This window comes from Vespa mandarinia, chromosome 4 (genome assembly GCF_050613455.1).
Source record: "Vespa mandarinia isolate Hongniang chromosome 4, ASM5061345v1, whole genome shotgun sequence".
NCBI lineage: Eukaryota > Metazoa > Arthropoda > Insecta > Hymenoptera > Vespidae > Vespa > Vespa mandarinia.
Window position 1 is genome coordinate 543047 of NC_140813.1, and position 23034 is coordinate 566080.

Sequence of the window (23034 nt, forward strand, 5' to 3'; positions counted from 1 at the left end):
TATCTATTTGTCTATCTATTTGGAAAACAAAAAACAAGAAAAAAGAAAGGAAAAAAAAAGGAAAAGAAAACAAATGTTTCACTGCTCAGTTAGAAATATCATTAGCGATAAGATCGTCGAATATATCAGTTGGAGCCATGTGCTGGCCGCGCTAATCGTTATTCGCGACTAATATTACAAATATTTTCTTTATCGAATAATTATTTATACAACGATTATGCGTTTCAGGGAGGGCGAAGGTGGTGGTGGAGGTGGCGGTGGCGGTGGAGTCGGTGGCCGTTCCGTGAGTAGCACTACCGGTGGTGGTGGTGGTGGTGTTGGTGGTGGCGGAGGAGGAGGAGGAGGAGGAGGCGGTGGTGGTGGTGGCGGAGGAGGTGGCGGCGGAGGCAGTGTCGGCGGCCGACGTGCACCGAGTCTACGATTGGTAAATGGAAGAGCTACCACCGGGATCAGTTTACACACCAGTAGCACAGAATCCGTACGTTCGCCTCATCACCACCTCGGTCAGCAGCAGACCGCCAATAACAACAACAACAATAACAACAACAACAACAACAACAACAACAACAACAATAACAATAACAATAACAACAACAACAACCACAATAACAACAACAACTGCCACGCCGGTAACAACCCCGCCGCGAACAATCATCCGAGACTCAACAAAGATGACAGCATCAAGATTAGCATCGAGAACACCAACACCTGTACAGACAGTCTCGTCACCGCTTTAGACGACGAGGCATTGCTAATCACTGACTTCTTGGGCGATACAGGTAACCGACCTTCTCTACTCCTGACTTTTCAATTTTTATTCTAACTTGTAACATTCTTCTTTTCTCTCTCTCTCTCTCTCTCTCTCTCTCTTTCTCTCTTTTTCTTTTTATTACCTTTTTATAATTCCTATACCGCGTTAGGTAGAGTTGAAGTAGGTAGAGAGTAAACGAGCAGGTATATATGTACATATATATCGACGTGCTCGAGCAAGCGTGAAACTTTAAATCGGTCGTTCGGCTAACGCACGTAACGAGCCTATTATCGGCTCGTGAAATATAAAGAAGCTATAAACGCAGTTGCATATTTATTGATATTGTATACATTATCATATTGCTTCGCGTCTCTCGATGTTGCCGGGTGAAATCGCGAAATGATTAGAGGAGCGTATTAAGTCTCTCTCTCTCCTTCTCTTTCCCTTTCTCTCTCTCTCTCTCTCTCTCTCTCTCTCTCTCTCTCTCTCTCTCTCTCTCTCTCTCTCTCTCTCTCTCTCTCTCTTTCCATCATTATATTGATTTCGTAACGCTCGATGATAGAAGTAGTGGTAATACATTTATAATTTTGTTTGTATAGAGCGAGACAAACGCAAATGCGTGAATTAATGATCGTACAATATAATAGAGAGAACGAGAGATGTTGTTTGCAGTAAAAAATAGGCAATCGGAAAATTTTATCCATTAGATGATATTCGAAAGTTTGTCTACGTTCATACATATGTAGATGGATGTGTATATACATGAACATATATATATATATATATATATATATATGTATGTATGCATGTATGTATGTATGATATATATGTATATATATGTAAATACAAAGTCAACGAATCGTTTCCAAAGTATCTCACGTGAGAGCACCGTAGCGCGACGATAAAAAGAATGAGGATACGATAGCGAGAGAACGATGCCACGTTTGAAGCCGGTTCCGGAACATACATATATAATATTATATAGAGAATTTATATACTTATATATCTCTATATGTAGGCATAGTACAATATATAATATGGACGTGTTACTTTGAGCTACACGTATATTATTCGTCCATTCGGTCTCGGTCATTCGTCGTCGAACGCACATCCTCGACGCGTCACGCGAGATAATCTTTGTACGGTCGTCCGTAGTCATCTTCCTTTTCGATCGCGAATGTCACGCAAGGGCGAGAAAAAGGCATGATACGTACCAACTTGAAATTTGCATGAGCTTGACGCGCAAGATAAATAAGTAGAAGGCGAAGCATAATTTCTCGATAGAACCGGTCAGTGATTATGTTCCTCTTCTTTCTCTTTCTCTCGTCGTCTTCTCTTTCATCTTCTTCCTTCTCCTCTTCTTATTCCCTGCCATCGTCTTTACCTTCTTCAGTCGAGTTTCGGTACGTCTTCGATTCTCAGTTTGCTCGAGTCTTTTCGTTCGACGCTCGCTTGCGTGCAAATGCCAAAGTAGAGAGACAAAAAGAGAGAGAGAGAGAGAGAGAGAGAGAGAGAGAGAGAGAGAGAGAGAGAGAGAGAGCGAAACATGGAGGATTTTCCAAAGTTCCACGATAGCCAGAGTTTAATTTTAGAGGGACAGAGGACACCGTTGTTGTGCAACGGTAAAAACAGACCCTTAAAGTCCGAATCTATTTCGAACGAGAACGTTTACATTTCTCGTAAGTCTTCTCCTCGAGTAAAAAGAAATATCAAATTAAACGATAAACGATCATCGATTTTGTTTTTTTCTTCTTGCAGGCAACGAGATGAATTACAAAGGCAGCGGTAAAGTCCACTTCGGAGTGGACGATGTGTCCCTCTATGGGACGCCGAAAGAGGAACCGGGCCCGGGTCTCCCGGGCCAGGAGGTTAAACAGAGCTTCCTTAAGAATCAACTTCAAGCCCTCTTTCAGCCGACGGATAACAAGCTTGCGATGAAACTCTTCGGCAGCAAGAAGGCACTTATGAAGGAAAGGATCAGGCAAAAGGCGGCGGGTCACTGGGTCATCCATCCTTGCTCCAGTTTTCGGTAAGATCAATCATTTATCATCGATCGCGTACACGTTACATATGTATCGATTTACTAGGCATATATATATATATATATATATATATATATATATATCCCGATTCTTGATCATTTTCGAGAAATAGCTTCGATAAGCCAAGAGAAACGATTGAATCGATTAACATTCCACGCTCCTTGTTTAGCGTGGAATATCATAAATACGTAGCGTCTTATCTCTTATATACCCGTCATCCTTGTAATCGTCTGCTTTTTTTTCCGAATCGTTTTCGCATTGCGTAATACATCGATGATTTTTTTAATACACTCGTCGTACATAAATAGATATGTGTAAGTGTAAAAGTTACACAATAAAAACGCGTAACCTTAGGATCCTTTTTAAATTCTCGGTCTCACACGCTTTGACGGATCACGTGGGTCACTTATACCTATCAGAAAATTTATACGATATATATTTACCTGTGTATCTCTTTAATTTAAAAGACGTATAAAATGTCAATTTCGTCTTGGCAAATAGACTAGGCAAATAGCTAAATTTATCGGAATAAGAAAAATAGTTTCGGGTAGAGGAACGAAGGAATTTACGATTCTGAAATAGGATCTAAGCTTGCGCCTACTAAGTCGGCGTCCTTCTAAGGAAGACGTGCCCTTTTCCGTACACGGATAGCTCGGATTACTCATTAGTAATAAGGGACAGTTTGCGAGAATCCGCTCGAATTCGTCGTCCTTCTTTCACGAAAACACTGCTCGTATTATCAAACGAGCGGAATTAGTTCCGATCCAATGCCCATTTCATAATGCATGAAACAGTATACCCTGGCCCAATGCGCGTTTGTCCTTCTAATTGTTTGAAATTACTTGGCGTTTCCATTCGAAATCTTGGCTAATTACCTACGCAGCGCGAACGATCTCGCTCCGTACTTTTCCTTAAGTACGCGAGTATCTACGATCCCGGTGCATCATCAGGTACTCTCGATCGAGGGATAGGAGGTAGGAGGAAGAGGAGAAGAGGAAACTTTTTCTATGACTTCGAAACAGATGAAACTGAAACTTTTATTCGAATGGCCCTTGACGATACTCGTATCTTTTCGTAGGCAGAGTTAACGAAGCTCTTTATGATATTAGAAGCACATCTGCGAACGAGAATTTTCTTCCCTCGTGGCATTCAGCCTATTCACGTTTTTCCTCGTTGTAATAAACTTTTTAACGAGGGGATAAAATAGAAAGTACGTTTAGTAAATGGATAGAGTCGGTAAGATGCTGATATGATTTTCGTCGAATCTCTTCAAGATCCATACCTCGATTATCGATTACGGCTAAGAAATAAATAGCCGGACATATATCTATTACGCGCGAGCATTTGGAAATCCCATGAATGTGTGCAAACTATTTTTATCCTTCCAGGAAGCAAAAGATATTAGTGCCAAGCGATTCGACATATAAAAGTGACCCTTGATCTCTAAGAAGACCAGATGTCAGTTGTTTAAAGCTTGCACTGAAAATAGTTGCTTCGATTTTGCCTTCGCTTATCGAATACCGTTTTGGTTATTAGAATAATTTATTTCGCAGATAAATTTTATCTCACATCAATTATGTCATATTACAGAAACGAAAATCTCTCTCGATCGAAAGGCATCTGCGATTTCAGGTGTGGATTTTCTCGTTTCGCGATCCAAAGATATATACATACGTTCTCCGTATACATACATAAGCAAGGTAACGTACTACACGTTTGGCTCTCGATCGGTCCTACTTGACTATAATTGATCGAGTCGTTATAACGCCCAGTAGACGATCAAACGTATCGTGTTGCGTTAATTAACGCTATATCCCTCTCACTTCTTACAGCTTTTACTTTCAAACCGAATTTTTTTTTCTTTATTTTATCATTAACAGTAGAGAGAAGCTCGAAAATAAGAATAAATAGAGAGAGAAAAAGAACAGAGATTTTACGATAGATGAGTTTTATTTTAGTTGGTTAGATGGGAATGAAAAAGGTGTGAAAAATGCGGAAGGACGAATGGAGGTGTAACGAGAAGAAAGAAAAAGGAAAAAAATGAAAGAGGAGCGCGTAAAGGAGAAGGAGGAGGAGGAGGAGGACGAGGAGAACAGGAAAAAATGAAACGGACAAACGTCCTCTTCTTGGTCGACGTGGTAGGCGTGGGTCAGGGTCACTGGAATTAACACAGGAATAGAGACGTATTAATTAATTAAGTCATCTTAATTGCGCCCCCGGTTAAATTCATCTTCCTCTCTCGCTCACTTGTAAGCGTCCCTCCGATCTTTGCACGCCGCCCTCCATAAGATGTGCTTTCATTAATTACAATCGTACCGTGTAAAAACAGGCAAACAGGCAAAAAAGCAAGCCGATAATATGAGAAAATTCATTCGTCGTCGTCGTCGTCGTCGTCGTCGTCGTCGCTCGTCGTCAGTAAATTTTTCTCGCGGCTCGGAACCACAGCTAGAAATGTATCGTGTCAATGAAACAATCGACTCCGGTCTCCGGAAGGAACAAATTGACCTACACGATGTTCCTTCTCCTTTCCTCTCTCCTCCCGAATTGCCTTCGGTGAAGCAAACGCGAGCGTTTCTCTCTCTCTCTCTCTCTCTCTCTCTCTCTCGTTTCTTTCATTTTTCCTCTTACGTTAGTCTTTTTTTTACCTGCATACTTCAATGACGTCGTCTTAATGTCTCGACAATGAGAGAATATCGATTCTATGAGTATATATGTATATATCGTACTATGACGAACATACTTATCTACGTAGATGATGTATGAAGATATAGAGAGAACTAAGACATTCTATGCAAATATTTCATTCTCCTTCCATCGGACAACTCTTTTCTCGGTTGTTCAATCTTTTCGTTTCAAGTTTTAACGCTCGCGTAACTCGTTCCGTATCGTTCCTTTTTCATGCATCATTTATTACTCGACCCCGAACAATCTACGATTCAGGCTGACAATCAAGGTTATGAAAGCTTAGAAATCCGTACAGGCCCTTCGTACGAAGTCTTTCTTTCGTTCTTGTACGCGCATGTACATCTTTCTCTCTCTCTCTCTCTCTCTCTCTCTCGCTTTTCTTTTTTCTTCTTCCTCTTTTTCTTCTATTTTGTTTTATCGTCTTTTTTCCTTTGTCGTGAAAATTTTAAAAATATAAAATAGCGTCAGCGTTCCATTTTCGTTTTTTTTACGATAAAAAAGAAAGCCACCTTTGGAGAAAACAAGTGCCTACCCTGTGTAATTGACGCTCGCGAAAGGAAGCTTTAGAATTTCTAATTATCCCCAGGTAGAATATAAAAAGCATCAGGCATATATGCGTGCAAAGAGCGTGGAAATATTTTTTGTTTCAAAGGAAACAACGTCGACGGGAGGAAAGAGGGAGGATGATAAAAATAGAACGATAAAAGTCTATTCGTCGAATCTAATGATAGCCTGCTAAGAGAAGAAGGGAACGAACCGGAAACGATTAACGTTAGTTTCAACGTACGCACGCGTTGTTCCTTCGCCGTTAGAGAGGATCGAAAAGGGCGGAAGGAGGTCCGTTAATCTTGAGCTAATAAAATATTTGATGCGGCCCTCGTTCGTTACAGCAGCCTCTGGGCGGCCATGGCCCAGTGAGATTGAGCGTAGACATTACCAGCTCACCAATACGAGAGCTCTTTCGATACTTGCATGTCCACCAACGAATACGCTTACTTACCTACATAGGTAAAGAGAGAGATGGAGAAAGGAAGAATCTGCTTCGTTCTACTACGTATGTATATAACGGTTAAAATATTATATGTACATAGGTATATAATATCTGTGTATACGAAGTGCATAGGAAACTCTCTCTCTCTCTCTCTCTCTCTCTCTCTCTCTCTCTCTCTCTCTCTTGAGATTAGATGGAGGCGGAAACTCGAAAGCGAATCATTCAGGTCGGGAAGTTGAAGCAAAAGCTCCTCCCTCTCTCGTCGGAATCAGGACGAAAGGGTATTTCCGACCTGTTCCGAAGGTTGATTCGCTAAGGTCGACCTTGCGTTCGAAGAAGTCAGGGCCACAAAGAAGAATCCGCCTTTCGCGGATTATAACCTCCATATAATAACCTGGATGCTTTGAACAAGACCAGTTTAGAAAGTGGCGGCCGCGCCTTCTTGACGGAGGCGCGACGTTTGTACGCAATATTTTATTTGGTCGTATAATTTCAACCAGATATATTTTCGTACTTCTCGAAACTTTCAGGCTCGAGGAGTTATCATTGTATATTCGCGAAAGGCAGTGGCTTGCGAGAACGTTTACGAATCGTATTATATCTTACTCGAACGCAAAAGAGAGAAAGTCGAATTTAAACTTTGGCTAGTTCTCTCTGTCATTCTCTCTCTTTCTCTCTCTCTCTCTCTCTCTTTCTCTCTAGTTTCGCGAAAACTTATCAAAGTCATCCGAGAAAAATTCAATAAGGAATAAAGTTATACGATCGTTAAGGCAACGTTCTGAATTTAATAGAGTAATCCCTAACAAGGCGAAAATTCAGCATTTTCGTTTATCGACGTTTGCATGCATCGAAATAACTGTTTAATCGTGAATCAGTATGCAAAAGCGCGCCAAACAACAATGTGCCAGGTTTGGTAGTGTATTTGTGCGAACGCGAACGTACAAGCAAGACGCGTTGGCTCCATCAAAGAAGAGAAACGAGCTCGGAAACTTACTCAGGGATCGATCGTATCGCTTCAGGTTTGCGGCTTGACTCGATTGAACTACATTAAGCGGCGTGTGTCAACATGCTATATAGGCAACTACCGCGAATAAAGATCCACCTTGGGAGCCACCTCTTTTTCTTCCTCGCGCATACGTACGTATAAATACGTATGTGTCGCATCGCATCGCATCGTATCCTATCTTATCGTATCCTATACTATCCTATCGTATCGTATTGTGTCTTGTCAGCTCGCGGCGTTTATGCTAAAATATTCCTCTGACTCTTTCTATTATTCAACAAGGATCGTTTTGTAATCTCGTACGATCATATTTCTTTCCACCCTTTATCTTTTTCATTCTGAATATTTAATCTAACTCTTTGCTTCTTTCTTTCTTTCTTTCTTTCTTCCTTTCCCTCTCTCTCTCTCTCTCTCTCTCTCTCTCTCTCTCTCTCTCTCTCTCTCTCTCTCTCTCTCTCTCTCTCTCCGATTTATTTTTTTTCAAAGAATAATTCGTCAACGTATACGATGATAAATCTTTTTTTCGAAAGTATTTTATTAATAGTCGTCGTAATATATTCAACATTGACATCGTAGTTCACTCCAGTTAATTTTTCTGTCTTTAACGTTCTCCCTTTATATACTATTACGGGTATGTTGTATTTAAAGGCGTCTGACGCATGAAAGTTTTGAAGCCGTATTAAATAGCATCGCAAAATTGGATCCACTTGATACTCCGTATAATATTCTCTGAATGTGGATTACTCCGTTTTAAATTGTTGGAATCTCTCCTGCCTGTAAGGCAATACCTCCGGATCTCGGGAAAACGAGTTAAGAGGAAATAAAACGTGCTTACGCCTCAATCGGCATTTTATGTAACACGTGCTTTTATCAATGCGCATTTGTCAAAATTGCTCACGATTTAATCGTGAGATTAAAATTCATTACGAATGTCTATATTTTCGATGAATGATTTTATGATCGATCGCAATCAACGCGTTCTTCTCCTTTACTCGAATCTTGGATCATAAAGATCGAGAGAGAGAGAGAGAGAGAGAGCCGGCAGTTGAAAATTGCAGAGGCCTTGTTCGGGTCTGCCCTATCATTAGGTAGTTTGCAAATTTAAACTATGGTTTCCTACTGCTGCGCGAACCCGTGCGCAGAGCCCGTTTAGTCCTCTTATGTAATAGCTGTTCACGTGATGGCTTTGATTGGATGCAAAGTTCTCGATCGGGAAAAGCGTCGAGCGAACGACGAAACAATTTTTCCCGATGGTCGAACGTTTATCTCTTTTATTTTCTACGACAAAAAATAAGAAATTTTACGATGAAATTGTTAGCTAGCTGGCTGGCTGGCTGGTTGGCTGGCTAGTTAACTAGCTAGCTAGTGAGCGAGCGAGCGACAAATAGCGGAAAGAATACGACGAGATACAATAAAAAGGCACGATTATTTTCACGTAGCGCAGAAATGTACGAGAGAGAGAGAGAGAGAGAGAGAGAGAGAGAGAGAGAGACTAGAATCTCTTTTCTACGTACATTTGCTCGTAACGTCTAACGAGAAGCCGATCGAAATGGCTCGTTATTGCGCCTCGTTAAATTCCCTTCCAGTTTTCGTTATGGACAAAACCACGAGGAAAATGGCACACTTCCATTAAAGGAAATAATTGATAAGGAAAAGTAATCTCAATCTTCTTCCCGCGATCATCATTTTTCATCCCTCGTAACGTTAACTCCATTATATTTATCCGAGGCAATTGATATTTTTTTTTCACAATCATTTTTTCGAAAATCGATCTTTCCTTCGAAATTCAATTGGAGTCGGATAAGTAAAACGTATACATTTGGTTAACATCGTATCGTACCTAATATGGCCGCAGCATTGTCTGGCATAGTAGAATAGCTACTAGATGTCTTAATTGACCCGAGGGAATGCGCGGATACACGAAGCACGCGTACATGCATACGTTGATACGAGACGCGTGTATAACGCATCTCATATATGTTCTCGTCTATCCAAAGGCAATCTCTGTTATCGTTTTAGAGAAAGAGAGAGAGGGAGAGAAAGAGAAACGTTCTCGTGATGACTCCATTTGACAAGATTTAGAAGGTCCAATCTTTTTCCTATCTTTTTTTCTAATAAAAATTAATAGAAAAATCGAAGGACGTTCAAGAAAGGAAAAAAATTGGATTCTTTAAAAGGAGGGAAGATCGAGATCGCGCGTTCATGATATATACATATATGTGTGTGTGCGTGCATGCGTGCGTGCGTGTATACACACATAGACGGATCGTTCGACACAAGGGGAAACATCGACGTGTACAATAGGTGTGTACACATAACACAGGAGTACGCGAGCGATCACGTACCGACTCGGCAACGTGTCCGCACTGACACAGTAGCCTCTGGCTTAATCAGATGATTATTCTGAGATCATTCTTACAGCTGATACTAGGCCAACAGCGACTACACGGTTCTAACAGAGCTATCACACGTCGATTATTACCTATATATATATATAAATATATATATATATATATATATATATATATATATATATATATACATAGAACGCGATTTTCCTATCTTATTCGATCTTCTTCCTTAACGCCTTTCGTTCTTCTTCTCGATAAATAGATAGGTACCTATCATTATCCATTTAAATGTCTTTTCCAATTAATCGGATTACCCTCATAATCCGATAATAGAGTTTAGCAAAAGTCCGAGCGAACACGCAAAGAGACTAGTACCATCGTGTAGCGTCGATCTATATCCCATAAAAATATTCTCTTATCTTTAAATTTATTTTTAACTCGATTATTTATTATAAACGATCAAATCTCATCGTAAAGATTTAACCAAATAGACGTGTCAATAGTTTAAATCGTTGAAAGGAAAAGGAAACCGAAAGTTTCGGCTTATTCTTACGGGCTACGATACTGCTTACGCGAGAGCACGCATGTTGAGTCTATAAAATTAATGGTCGTGCTTCTGGTTATGTCAGCATCCTCTGTCAGACAATGGACGACCCCGCGTATTGTTCGAGTACACGTGTATGCAGTCGAGTGTGGTACGGCCACTGTTTCATGGTGATCCTTGCTAATCGATGTAATGGCATACGTTGTACATACGGAGGCGCACATACAAATTCATCTTTGAATTCATCTACGAATCTTTGTTAGTACACGCCTACGTTCGGTTGACAGCCTTTAACAAGACTAGCTATTTGGTTCGATGTCTCCTTAGGGCATTATCCGAAACGAATACGAGAATCTACCTACCTATTCGTTTACTCTCATTATAAACCGTTCAATCGTAAATTATAATTTATGCTTTCAATTTTAATCCACGATGATAATAATAAAAACGCTTATAATTCGTATCGTTTTCAATATTTTTCTTTAACTAAAAAAAAGGTACGAAAATAGAAGACGTCCCTTAAAATAATTTGTTTCGGTATTACATATATATTTATATATATATATATATATATATATATCTCCTGGTATCCAGATATAGGTACGCAAGTGGGCGTATGAATTCTCATTCGGTAAAGTGCATACTAAAAAATTCATCGAGTCTCTGTACCTAACTCCGTTGCGATTTATATAAACGTGCAACCGTTAGATATACTAGTATCGATAATATGAAAAATATAATACGATGTATGGGATTTTTCTTTTTTTTTTCTTTTTTCGTTTTTTATTGCACGTTGATCCTTTTGTCGAAGAGGCGCGTAAAATTTAATGAGATGGTAAAAATAAACGTGTGTTTTAAAAGAAAAAAAAAAAAAAAAAAAAAGAAAAAGAGAAAAAAAAAGGAAAGAAAGGAGACAAGGTAAAGTAAAAAAGTATATTCGTGAAGGCTGCGAAGCCGATAAATTGTCAGGAATTCCCGAAAGAGTCGTAGTCACAGCATCCAGGGAAGCGTGCTCGTTAGAGAGGCTCATAAATTTCAAGTAAGGTATCGTTCTACGGTTAAGGCGTAATCTTTTCGGGCTTTTAGGTCAGTTTATATCACGAGAAGAATACGAGCGGAGCGTTCGCCTTCGAATACGATTAGAATAATTTTCTTCTCTTCTCTCGCAGTTCTTTTTTTTTTTTCTTCTTCTTCTTCTTTTCCTTCTCTCATTTTGATGAGTTCTCTGACATCGTTACTTATTAAAAGAGACGATGAAAGAGAGCGAGAGCGTTAATTAATATACATATTCACATGTACGTGCGAATATTTTTATTTGGAACGCAAGAGGTGTCGGGCACGTGCCCTAACGTTATACGCATCAACTCACGCACTCTTCATTTCACGAGTGTGTCGGCTTCAGCGAGTTGACGGAGCTCTCAAAGTTTCGAGTACTTCCAAGTGCACAAAAAAGCCGTGCACAAACTCGTCTTACCTTCTCGATGTGTTTCATAAAGGTGCACACTATTACCGTGCTTCTGTATTTTAAATTTAATTCCAGAATTAATTAGTACGTATACATATATAGATACGTACGTGTACGTATGCGTGCGCGCGCGTGTGTACGCGTGTATGCACCTATTGTGCCTCTTCATTATCAAAACCGCAATAGATCCTCCCCGTAGAATTCGGATGATAGGACATAACCGAAAAACATTGTTCGTTTGCGAATATTACATGTGAGGACATCCATGTATCGAGTCTTCCAACAAGCACGCCAAGAGCACGTACATACATATACCTGCTCATATTGGTGCCGGTGTAGCAACGTTATTAGTTGGAAAAGTGGGCCAATGCAGTCGGTAGGACCAGAATCGAACTGATTAAAGCTGAACTTTCAGAAATTGGCTTTTATCACGAAAGAGAAGAGAAAGAGAAATTCTTCTCTCTCTCTCTCGCTCTCTCGCTCAACAAGATCACGGCCTTCTTTTTAACTTCCTTCCTCTTCAGACTTAATCCAAACTTGGCTCGCTACTCGAGATAACCGCGAAATGAAGGGAAATGAAATAACGCTGACACCAACGATACTTATCTCTGATTTCAGATTTTACTGGGACCTCTGCATGCTCCTCCTTCTGGTTGCTAATTTGATAATTCTGCCAGTTGCCATTAGTTTTTTCAATGACGACCTAAGCACTAGGTGGATAGCCTTCAACTGCCTTTCCGACACTATATTCCTCATAGACATCGTCGTAAACTTTAGGACCGGTAAGTACCAATATCCTTTCTCCTAATGGTTATATCGACGTGTCGAACTTTGCCCTCGAAGAAGTTTGACTTTTATCAATGATTTACACGTGGATGATCCGTATCGCGATACTTGGCACGTCAAAGAGTTATCGATATCTCGAAGGGACCAGAAAAGCAAAGGAACGAGGATCGTCTTAAGCGCCACCTGCGGCTCGGGCCAAATTGAACGGGGTGGGGTGGGGGGGAGGGGGGGGGAAGAGGATGGATCTCTTAAGTGCAATATACAACGATGTTATTGTCTAGTAAGTCGAGAGAACGTCACTGATTCCAACTACAGTAACTCCTTGACATTTCGTTATTGCACAGGGATTAATTTGAACCACGTTCGAGTTGGTACAAGGGCGGAATTAGGTCACGAGCCTGACACCGATGGAAAACGTTACGTATGTGCACATCAAGCTGTGTACGCGCTTGGCGTCGATTCGCAATTGTTATAAATTCTTGATCCAGATTATTGTCAGAGTCCGCGTTTTCGTATCTCGTTGAGGTTATCATCGTCGGACGATCACGACGACGACGATGCCGACGACAACGACGATGATACTACTCTCAAAGGCTAATTAAATTGTTCGTAGGGTACGCGCAATCAAAGGCTCCGTTATGATTTTCAAATCGAGATCACGACGTCATTGCTTTTATTTTTCACTCGAGTGTAATTAAGGGAGAAGAAAAAAAAAAGAAGTATGGAAGAAAAGCGTAGAGAGATAGAGAAAAATATAACGTGAATCGATTTCCTTCTTTATTTTTGTCATGCAGGTATAATGCAGCAAGATAACGCCGAACAAGTGATATTGGATCCCAAGTTAATCGCAAAACACTACCTCAGGACTTGGTTCTTTCTCGACCTCATCTCATCCATACCGCTAGACTATATTTTCCTCATATTTAATCAAGTAAGTAATTGGCTATTTTTTATTTACTCTCCCTCTCTCTTTCTCTTTTACGTTCGCACGTGCGGAATTAGGAATTTTCGAAGGAAGAAAAAAGAAGGATCACGATCGATGGGGTTTTTAGTTTCAGGACTTCAGTGAGTCCTTCCAGATCCTGCATGCTGGACGTGCTCTCAGGATCCTCAGGCTTGCAAAACTGTTATCACTCGTTAGGTTACTACGCTTGTCAAGACTGGTGCGGTATGTCTCACAATGGGAAGAGGTCTATGTGAGTGTTTTATCGTTTATTATTATATATGGCATTTTTTCTCGATCACTTACTTTTTTATTTTATATATATATATATATATATATATATATATATATATATATATACACACATAAGATGTCCCTTGTATAAAGTCAACGTCTCAAAATGTCGCCATTTATCAATTATAAAAAGTGACTCGATCCAAGGTAAAGTTCGTGCTCCGTTTACGTCATTACCACTTCTCGGAAATGACAATTACGAAAAGAATCGTCATCGCGCTTATAGAAGTAGAGAAGGAGAAAGGAAGGGGAAGAGGGGAGGAGAATACGAATAAAAGAGAGAGAGAGAGAGAGAGAGAGAGAGAGATAGAGAGAGAGAGAGAGAAATTAAAATGTGACAGAAATTTTGTCGATAAATTTATTTCTTTGCAAATTCTCATTTACGATAATATAAATTATTATTTCTGTCTCTAATTCGATCGTTTTAATTTATTTTTCTTTGTTCGCCTCAATTATCACGCAGACGTGAATATTTGAAATTCTTTGTCGAGATCTTATCGCCATTATTAATTTGTTATTCGAAAAACGAACTTATATTTGGATCGAGATTCCGATATTTATGAGCGACCTTACCTGATACAAGGTAACAGGTAATTTGCATAATTATGAATGATAAATGCAAGGCGAACCCGTTGGTCTCGTGTACATTTAGCTCTTTCGATAAGTATCCTTTTCTTGTTATTATTATTATTATTATTATTGTTATTATTATTATTACTATTATTATTATTATTATTATTACTATTATTATTATTATTATTATTGTTTCTTCGATATATATATATATATCACACCTAATATAATACATATATAAAGTCCAATGGATTCACCTTGCCCGAATAAGGAATTACGTTAATGAGATCGATATCGTCAGGTTGGTGAGGGACAATGTCGATTTCTCAAAAACGTCCAAAATTTAATATTATCTTATTTTTATTATTATTATTATTTTTTTTTTTTTTTTTTTTTTTTTTTTTTTATGTAACGAATTATCTTTCTTTTTTTTTTGACATTACTCTTTAGATAATAAACTCAACGAACGTTGAGTTTATCCAACGAATTCCAATTCGATCATAATATGATTTAGGTTTGAAAAAGAAAAATAAATAAATAAAAAAAAAAAAAAAAAAAAAAAAAGAAAAAAAGAAAAAACAGAGAAAGAAATTGAAAAAAGAGTAATAATAATAATAAGAAGAAGAAGAAGAAGAAGAAGAAAAAGAAGAAGAAGAAAAAGCGCGACATGTTTTTACCAACCTGGTAGATAAACGATCGGCAGGCTAAAACGAAAAGAGCATGTTCCGTTTTTATGGAGCTTAACATTATCCAATAATAGATAAAGATTTCAACGTCTCTTTATCATATCGTGGAAGAAAATATATAAAGTTAAAAAAAGAATTTTTATCTTATAATCGATCGTGTGAAAAACATTCGTGCGGTATCGTGTAACATACTACTAAATCGTTGATCGATTTAATATATACGTATTAATGGAGGATATATTTATGGAATTTTACGTTTTTCCTTATTGTGTTCTGCCCGTAGAGTGTACCGTGACGCAGCGAACAGACCAACGAATCAATCAGGCTTTTCGTCGAATCGGGGAGCAGTCTGTTATTTATTCTAAATGTTATTGCGCTTTCGTTTTATATTATCCTATTGCCTCCCCTCTGCTTTTACCTCTCTTTTCTCTTCTGTTCGACACTAAAATTCGCCGAGATAAGATATCGCGTTATTCTACCTCGAATTAGGTAAACGTTTTATCGACCCATTGGCTACAGTACGCTGAAATAGATCGACGAGAAATAAAAAAAGGAAAGAGAAAAAAAGACAAGAAAAATAAAGAAAAAGAAAACAAAAAAAAAAGAAAAATGACAAAAGAAAAAAACTTCACGATAAGAGTTAACAAACGTACTGCTTTTAGAAAGTGTAAGTACATGTTAGGTGAGTCGAAAAAAATTATCAAAAAGTTTTACAATAGCGAAATATAAGGATCAAAGGCAAACGACATAGAATCAGTAATCATTTTCGAAATAGATCGAACGTTCTTAATTTTTTTTTTTTTATTTTTATTTAATTATTTATTTATTTAGTTATCTATTTATTTTTTTTTCTTTTTTTTTTTTTTCTTTTTTTTTTTTTTTTCAAGAAAAAGACCGCCAATCGGCATAACCCTTATCGTCATTGATTCGCATACGTACAACGAGTTTATCGACATATGTATATATTAAAATATTATTTGTCATATCTACGAATCGCGCGTAAAAAAAAAAAAAAAGAAACAGAAAAGAAAAAAAGAAAAAAAAAATAGAAAAAAATGAAAGTAACTTCCCCGCCATCCAGTAAGAAGCAAAGAAAAGAAAGAAGCTCGAAATATTCCTCTGTCTCTTACACGCACGCACATACACGTCGAAACCAGATAACGAGAACAATTATACAAGTCGTCCTACTCCTAGGCGCATTGCGAGAACACGTTTCCGAATGGGTTTGCAGATCCCCCTTTATCAACAGCCGGAGAGGCACTACGAGCGTCGGGCGACACCGCCCCAACCAGACCGAACCAGCAAGGTGTGCCTGCCTAGTAATCCCGAAACCAAGGCCAAATGCCCTTTCTTGATTCAAGCGTTCGTTAACTTCAAACTTAATGTTTCTACGTATAAATATATATATATATATATATATATATATATATGCATATATTTATATTCGTATTTGCATATAAATATATGTATGCATATACATATGTGTGTGTATATATATATATACATATATATATATATATACACATATATATAATGTATATTTTGCTAGATCGTTATTATTACAACCTTTGTTATCGTTGATTATTATCGTTTCGTTCCTATTATTATTATCGTTACCATATCGTTATTCAGAGCCCTCTTCACCTGTTACTTTTTAACGTTACGATTGCCATTGTTTAATATTGTCGTGTTTTGCTTTTCAGTTCGTTTCTTCTCCCTAATAGGGGTATATGCATAAACAATTAGTTTGCCGTGTGTTCTTTCGAATTTCGGTATTAAGACGCCTTTAGCTACGACACATCCAACTTGAAGTGTTCTTCTTTTCTTTTCTCTTTCTCTTGAAGCTCATTAAATTCCTAATCTATTCCTGATTTGTCGAAAGGATAAGGCGTGTATTGTTTCGAAAAGAAAATAAAAAAAAATTGGATGTGTTTGGCCTAAAGACGATCGAGAACCGTGTATTCCAACGTACTGTGTCGATGTTTAACACGACTAGAGCTAGTTCCTTTGTTGAAAATCCCTGAGAACGGTTTTGGTATGACGTTTGGTCTGATTTTTCTACGAATATTTTTCTTAAAATTTACGTTTCTTGCTAGGCATACATTCGAGTTTTGAATTGAAATAGTTAATACGGGGTAAACCCTGCCGAATACCGGCGAATCAAGGTCGACCATTAGCTTGACACATCTGTGATATTTAAGGAAAATGACGAATTCCATGACGATCCGCCTTATAATAATTCTTAATCGTTTACGATCTTGATTACCACCGTGTATCCTTATTTTAAGCCTGAATAATTTCACATTGACTTACTTGCGCGACAAGCGATGATAAACGTGAAGCATGTGCATTTTAAGACGAATTAAATTCGACAAGGAATCTTGAGTCTTTCGTTGTTTCTTCTTTTTCTTTTTTGTTTCTTTCTTTCTTTCTTTTCTTTTTTTTTTTTTCTTTTTCCTGCAAGGGGCATCCACGTGACTTAGATACGTGTGCATGTGTTTTTTGTATCTAATAGTAAATGCATATACGGATCGAATCGCGCGATGGCTATTCTTCTTGATATATTATGATGTTAGCGGTGTTAAGAAGCAAAAAGGAAGAGATAGATAAAAAAGATAGGAAGAACGATATATATATATATATATATATATATATATATATATAGTGATGAAGAAAGAGATATATGTACATAAATATAGAGGACGGTGATAATCAGGAATAATAATCGAGAATCGCGTGGAAGAAAAAAAAAGGAAAAAGAGAAGAAAAAAGACAGAGATAGATAGATAGATAGATAGAGAGAGAGAGAGAGAGAGAGAAAGAGAGAGAAAGAGAAAGAGAAAGAGAAAGAGAAAGAGAAAAAGAAAAGGTAATCGCGATGACACCGCTTAGAGACAGACGACGAGACGCGTTATCTCGGCTCTAATAACGAAGGAAGCGATGAGAGAAAAGAATCTGAACAAAAGGAGAAAGACAATGGCTTATATTCTGGCTCCTCAATCCGTATGGTATTCGACACGGGTTACTCTAAAGAGACAAGAAAGTTGATTGGTCTGACCGTAGGTCTGCCTGTGCTGTGTGTGATTGGTGTGTGTGTTAGGTGTATATTAATCCTATTTGCCCGAGATTTTTTGGCAATGTGCCCGTGTTCACTGTATGTGTCCCCATTTCCATTCATTATCTCTCTATATCTCTCTTTTTCGTTTCTTTACCTTCTTTTCCATCTGTCCTTTTCGTCTTCCCTTCCCTTTCTCTCTCTCTCTCTCTCTCTCTCTCTCTCTCTACTCTCACACATTCTCCATATCACGTCACTCGACTTTCCGATCCGATCCAATGCCGTTCGAGCCATATGGCTGATTTCCGAGTTACGTTTTGACCCGTTGCTTGCTGTTTTCCTTCGTGTTTTTAGATGCCTGAGATAGAAAACAAGAAAATTTCTCATTATATATATATATATATATATATATCATATGTTTCCGTTCGCACAATTTTCCTTTCGCCAGGACACGGAGAAAACAAGATACGCGTTCTTCGATTTTTCCTATTTTTCCTCTTAGGCTGACGTGCATAGAATTTTTTTTCTCTCTCCTCTTTTTTTTTTTTTCTTTATTCTTCCTTATTCTCTCTTTACTTTTCTCGTATCTTTCCCCGATTATCTTTTTCCTCGGGAGAAAATGAAACGATCGTACGTCCGTTTGTCCTTTCAATGTCTTTTCTTCTTTCATAGCCCAACAATAAAAAAGACATATAATCCCATATATCTGTCTCTCCTGTACGTGTTATGCTAGACGTCATATCCAATTTTACAAAATAATCGTTAGCTCTCCTTTTACTTTACGATACAGTACAATAGGTACTTAATTACTTACGTGTAGAAGAAGGTTAGAGATTTATATAAATATTACATATATTTAGTTGTAAATTGTTTATTTCATAGATCGTGAATTTGATATATATATATATACATATATATATATATATGTATATATATATATTTCCTATATACTCGTCACTGTTTATGCAACTTTTTTTTTTGAAATTCGCATGAGTTATTCTAGTAAACGCGCGCGCGTGGAAAAGATGAGTATTACGAGGTAGTAGTATTACGGTTACAAGTGCAATTTGTTGCTTGCTCATCGAACCGAGTGTTAAAACAAGCGCATCAAATGGACGCTCAAAGGCGCGAACATTAAAAGGCGATAACTCACGGGCGATGCGAAAAAATGACAGATCACATAGACGATGATTAATAGCATTCGGTCCCTTTAAGATCGTTACACGCACACACATATTAACATCGCCAGAAACGATGTGTCTGTGTGTGCGTCTACCTCGTTTGCGTGTTCGTGTATACGTGCGCGTGCGCGTGCACGTGTGTGCGTGTGTTGTGTACGCTCTCTAACGCTAAAACTAAGAGGAAACACGTATATAAACACATTGCACGTTTGTCCATATGTCCACCACGCATGTATACACATATATGTATGTGTATGTGCGTGTATCCATTTTATTTTTATGCAACGATCCGCGCACACAGTTGCGCGCGACGACTTTCCAATCTCGCAGCCAAGATCTACATACGTAGAAAACTATGATAACGTTTTCTATACGAATCTAATAACGAGATTCGCAACGTACAAGTTGACCAAAAGCGTCAATCCAATGATTTAAGACAGTAAGTTTCTCAAGTAATTTACTTTTCTCTAAATCATATTTCTTTATTATTTTATAGTTTCCTCCTCGTATATTCATCAACAGTGTCGTCATGGGCGAGTGGACTCTTCAATTTGAATTTTATATTATTTATTTGTTTTTTTCACGTCATTGAAATATCATCGATCGAGTATTCGTCATTCGAATGTACCATAAAAGAGAAGACACGGAATAGAGAAAAGTCGAGCGAGGATACGTCAAGCCTTTTTATTTCTTTCTTTTTTCTTTTCTTCTTTTTTTTTCTTTTCTTTTTTTTTCTTTTTTTTTTTTTTTATTATCTTGTTCATTTATTTTTTCTTCTTTTTTTTTTTCTCTTTATTCTTTTTTATTCCATTTTCTTTTTCTCTCCGTTGAAAGAATCCTAACGATGGTCAAGCGGAAATATTGTTGTATTTTTTGCTATAATTATATTCTTATTACTAACTCATCGAAGCATAATCCAGGCTTTAATAAAGAATCGTGGCTTTAACGCTTGCGCGTCTGCTAAATCGAGAAAGCTTTTTTTTACTAACGAATGGCTTATTGGTTCTTGATTATTAATGCTGTAAATCATCAATTTTTCTCTATCTCTCTCTTTTTCTCACTACGGTCAACTTGTACCATCCATTCTTATCCACTCGCCAGAAACTATTGTTTTTGCTCGAAGATCCATCATACGCCCATCCTTCGTCCGACACGCATCTGCCATAAGCGGGATCGGTGATGTCGACCGATCGGATTAATTGATAGTAAGCGAAGAGAAAAAAAGAGATCTAGATCTAGAGAGACGAGAAGAAGCGAAAACTTAACGGCGACGATACCATCACCGTTCCAACTTCAATTTTATATTTTTCTATGCGTTTTAAGGCTGCAGCAGTGTATGAGAAGAGTATGGAGCTTTTATCAATTTTCCCTCCCTATATCGATCGTATCGTACGACGAATCGAGCAAGATAATTAAATTTCCTTGGCTTCGGCCACGTTTAAATAATTATCGGGTGCTTCCAGCGCTTTGCCTAGCGACGGATATTTGCGGATAACAAGAAAACGAAAAAAAAAAAAAGAAAAAAAAAAACAAAAAAAAAAGGAAAAAGACAAAGAAAGAAAAAAAAAGAAAAATTAATGACGAAGGGATAATCCTAGTATAAAAGAAAAAGAATAATTAATTTCCAAATTTCTATCCGTAGTATCTATCACGAGCCACTCACGTGCTCTTTTACATTCGATCTTATACCTACTTAAATACATGGAAATTTCTTTTTCTTCAATGTGAATGGAAAAAAAAGGAAAAATAACAACAAAAAAAAGAAAAAGAAAAAAAACCAGAAGGGATACGTTCCTTTGTCTATAAATTTGCTCCACTTGTTTTCTTCCATCTTTGCCTTCCACTTTGTCTTACACAAAAAAAAAAAAAAAAAAAGAAAACAAAAAAAAATATCTTTCGATACTAATACACCCGATCTCTTTATCCACGTCGAGTTCTTTCCTTCTTACTTTCTGACTTTCTTCTCTTCTCTTCTCTTTTCTTCTCTTCTTTTCTCTTGTTACCTTCTCTCTCTCTCTCTCTCTCTCTCTCTCTCTCTCTCTCTCTCTCTCTCTTCTAATTATACTTATCTTTCTAATTTATCTATCTATCTATCTATCTATCTCTCTTTCTCTATACACTCTCTTCTTCTTTTTCTATATAAACTTCTATTACCTGTCCTTTACTTACTATGTCTTGCTATGTCCCGGCTTTCTTTTGTTTCTAGATATTGCAGAACCTACAAAAAAAACGCACTGAGCGGAGGGGGCGCCTAAGTTCTGACAATATGAGTAAAAAGAAGTCCGGTTTCAGCAAAAGCGACCTTATTTTTAAGGTAACTCGCCCTAAAGAATGCGCGAGCTCGAGTCCATTCGATTCGTTCGCGAATCGACCTCAGATTAATTCCCGTACCCAGTTTCATGAGAGTCGATAGAACGATGTGTTCGCTTTCGTTATTTTATCAATCGACGTTACGTTTATGTATTCTACGTGGATACATACATATATACATAGATTTACGTCGAGTTACGTCGAGACTGGCGAATGAACAGGATAAGCGAGTTAGCTTTACTGCAATCGTTCCCGCCTCGAACCAATTCTCTTGTCTTTCGAATCGATGGCGTCACGCAAATATGGCGCAAAATCTCTTTTTCAATTTTCCTTTTTGTTTTTTTTTCTCTCTCTTTTTCTTTCTTTCTTTCTTTCTTTCTTTCGTTCTTTATTTCTTTCTTTCTTTCTTTCTTTCTTTCGATAAACTCTCATTTCTTTGCTGTCCAACCAAAAGCAGCAGCTATCGAGAAAAAGTACAAGAAGAGAGCCATAAACTTATCTGCTCTATTATATTGTACTTTGACCGTTCGAAATTTACGCCAATCTTCGGTCTATCGATTCCTTGCAAATTAGGAACGTTGGTTACGGAGGCAATGGCGGAGCTGTACGCTGATTGGCTCGTTGGTTTATACTTACAAACATTCGCTTTTACTTTCCGCCGCATTATACATTACATATTACCCGCAGCAAATATAGGCCATGCTTTGTATTACACTCACCATCGGCACCCGCCTAGCGATGAGAAAGTTATATACCTCTGTACGACCGATCGCGTTAATGCGCGCGAGTAGATAAGCAATTTTGTCTTTTGAGTTTAGACGTAGCGACGATGACGGCGACACAACGAATCCAAACGACGAGCTTGACGATGAGCAAATATGTGTGTGATTTTCGAGATTCGTTCTAAGCTCGAATTTATCCTTAAATATTATCCTCGATCTTCCATCCTCATCCCTTACGTCATCACAAAAGTCTTCACTTTTCTTTTTTGATTTATTTCATTCAGATGTCCGGTTGACCAATGATATCCTTCCACGTCGATCGTCGAAAGTTGCGCGTCCCTTCTCTCTCTCTCTCTCTCTCTCTCTTTCTCTCTCTCTTTCTTTCTCCCTTACCCCACCCTATGGGCCAAATCAAATCTCTCTCGATCGATCATAAGTCGAAAAAACTTTTACGAATCTTTCTATCGCTCCAAATCCCACCATCCTGTCCACCAATCAAGGCACTTTCTTCAAAACGCTTTTGATCGCTAGACGGTGTGCACGATCCTTAATAACGAGTGCACGTGATTGGGCGTCCCTTCTCTGTCGCTTTCTTGCAAATCGCGCATATACAATGCCTTTTACATAAATACATACATACATATATACATAG

At 38.1% G+C, this 23034-nt stretch overlaps 1 protein-coding gene across 5 annotated transcripts in view; it reads left to right on the forward strand.

The window, feature by feature from the left end:
• Positions 1 to 353: 353 nt before the first annotated feature.
• Positions 354 to 23034, forward strand: part of Ih (hyperpolarization activated cyclic nucleotide gated potassium channel Ih) — a 35158-nt gene continuing 12477 nt past the window's right edge. Inside the window, exons 1-6 of one of the 5 annotated variants that reach the window (XM_035878776.2) lie at positions 354 to 779; positions 2510 to 2780; positions 12451 to 12614; positions 13413 to 13549; positions 13671 to 13814; positions 21557 to 21664. In XM_035878776.2, the coding sequence (XP_035734669.2) occupies positions 2518 to 2780; positions 12451 to 12614; positions 13413 to 13549; positions 13671 to 13814; positions 21557 to 21664 (816 nt within the window). In that variant the 5' untranslated portion in view covers positions 354 to 779; positions 2510 to 2517. Of the gene's footprint in view, positions 780 to 1863; positions 2431 to 2509; positions 2781 to 12450; positions 12615 to 13412; positions 13550 to 13670; positions 13815 to 21556; positions 21665 to 23034 lie in introns of those variants that run through there. The other 4 variants (XM_085656772.1, XM_085656773.1, XM_085656774.1 and 1 more) reach the window with 4 other exon arrangements.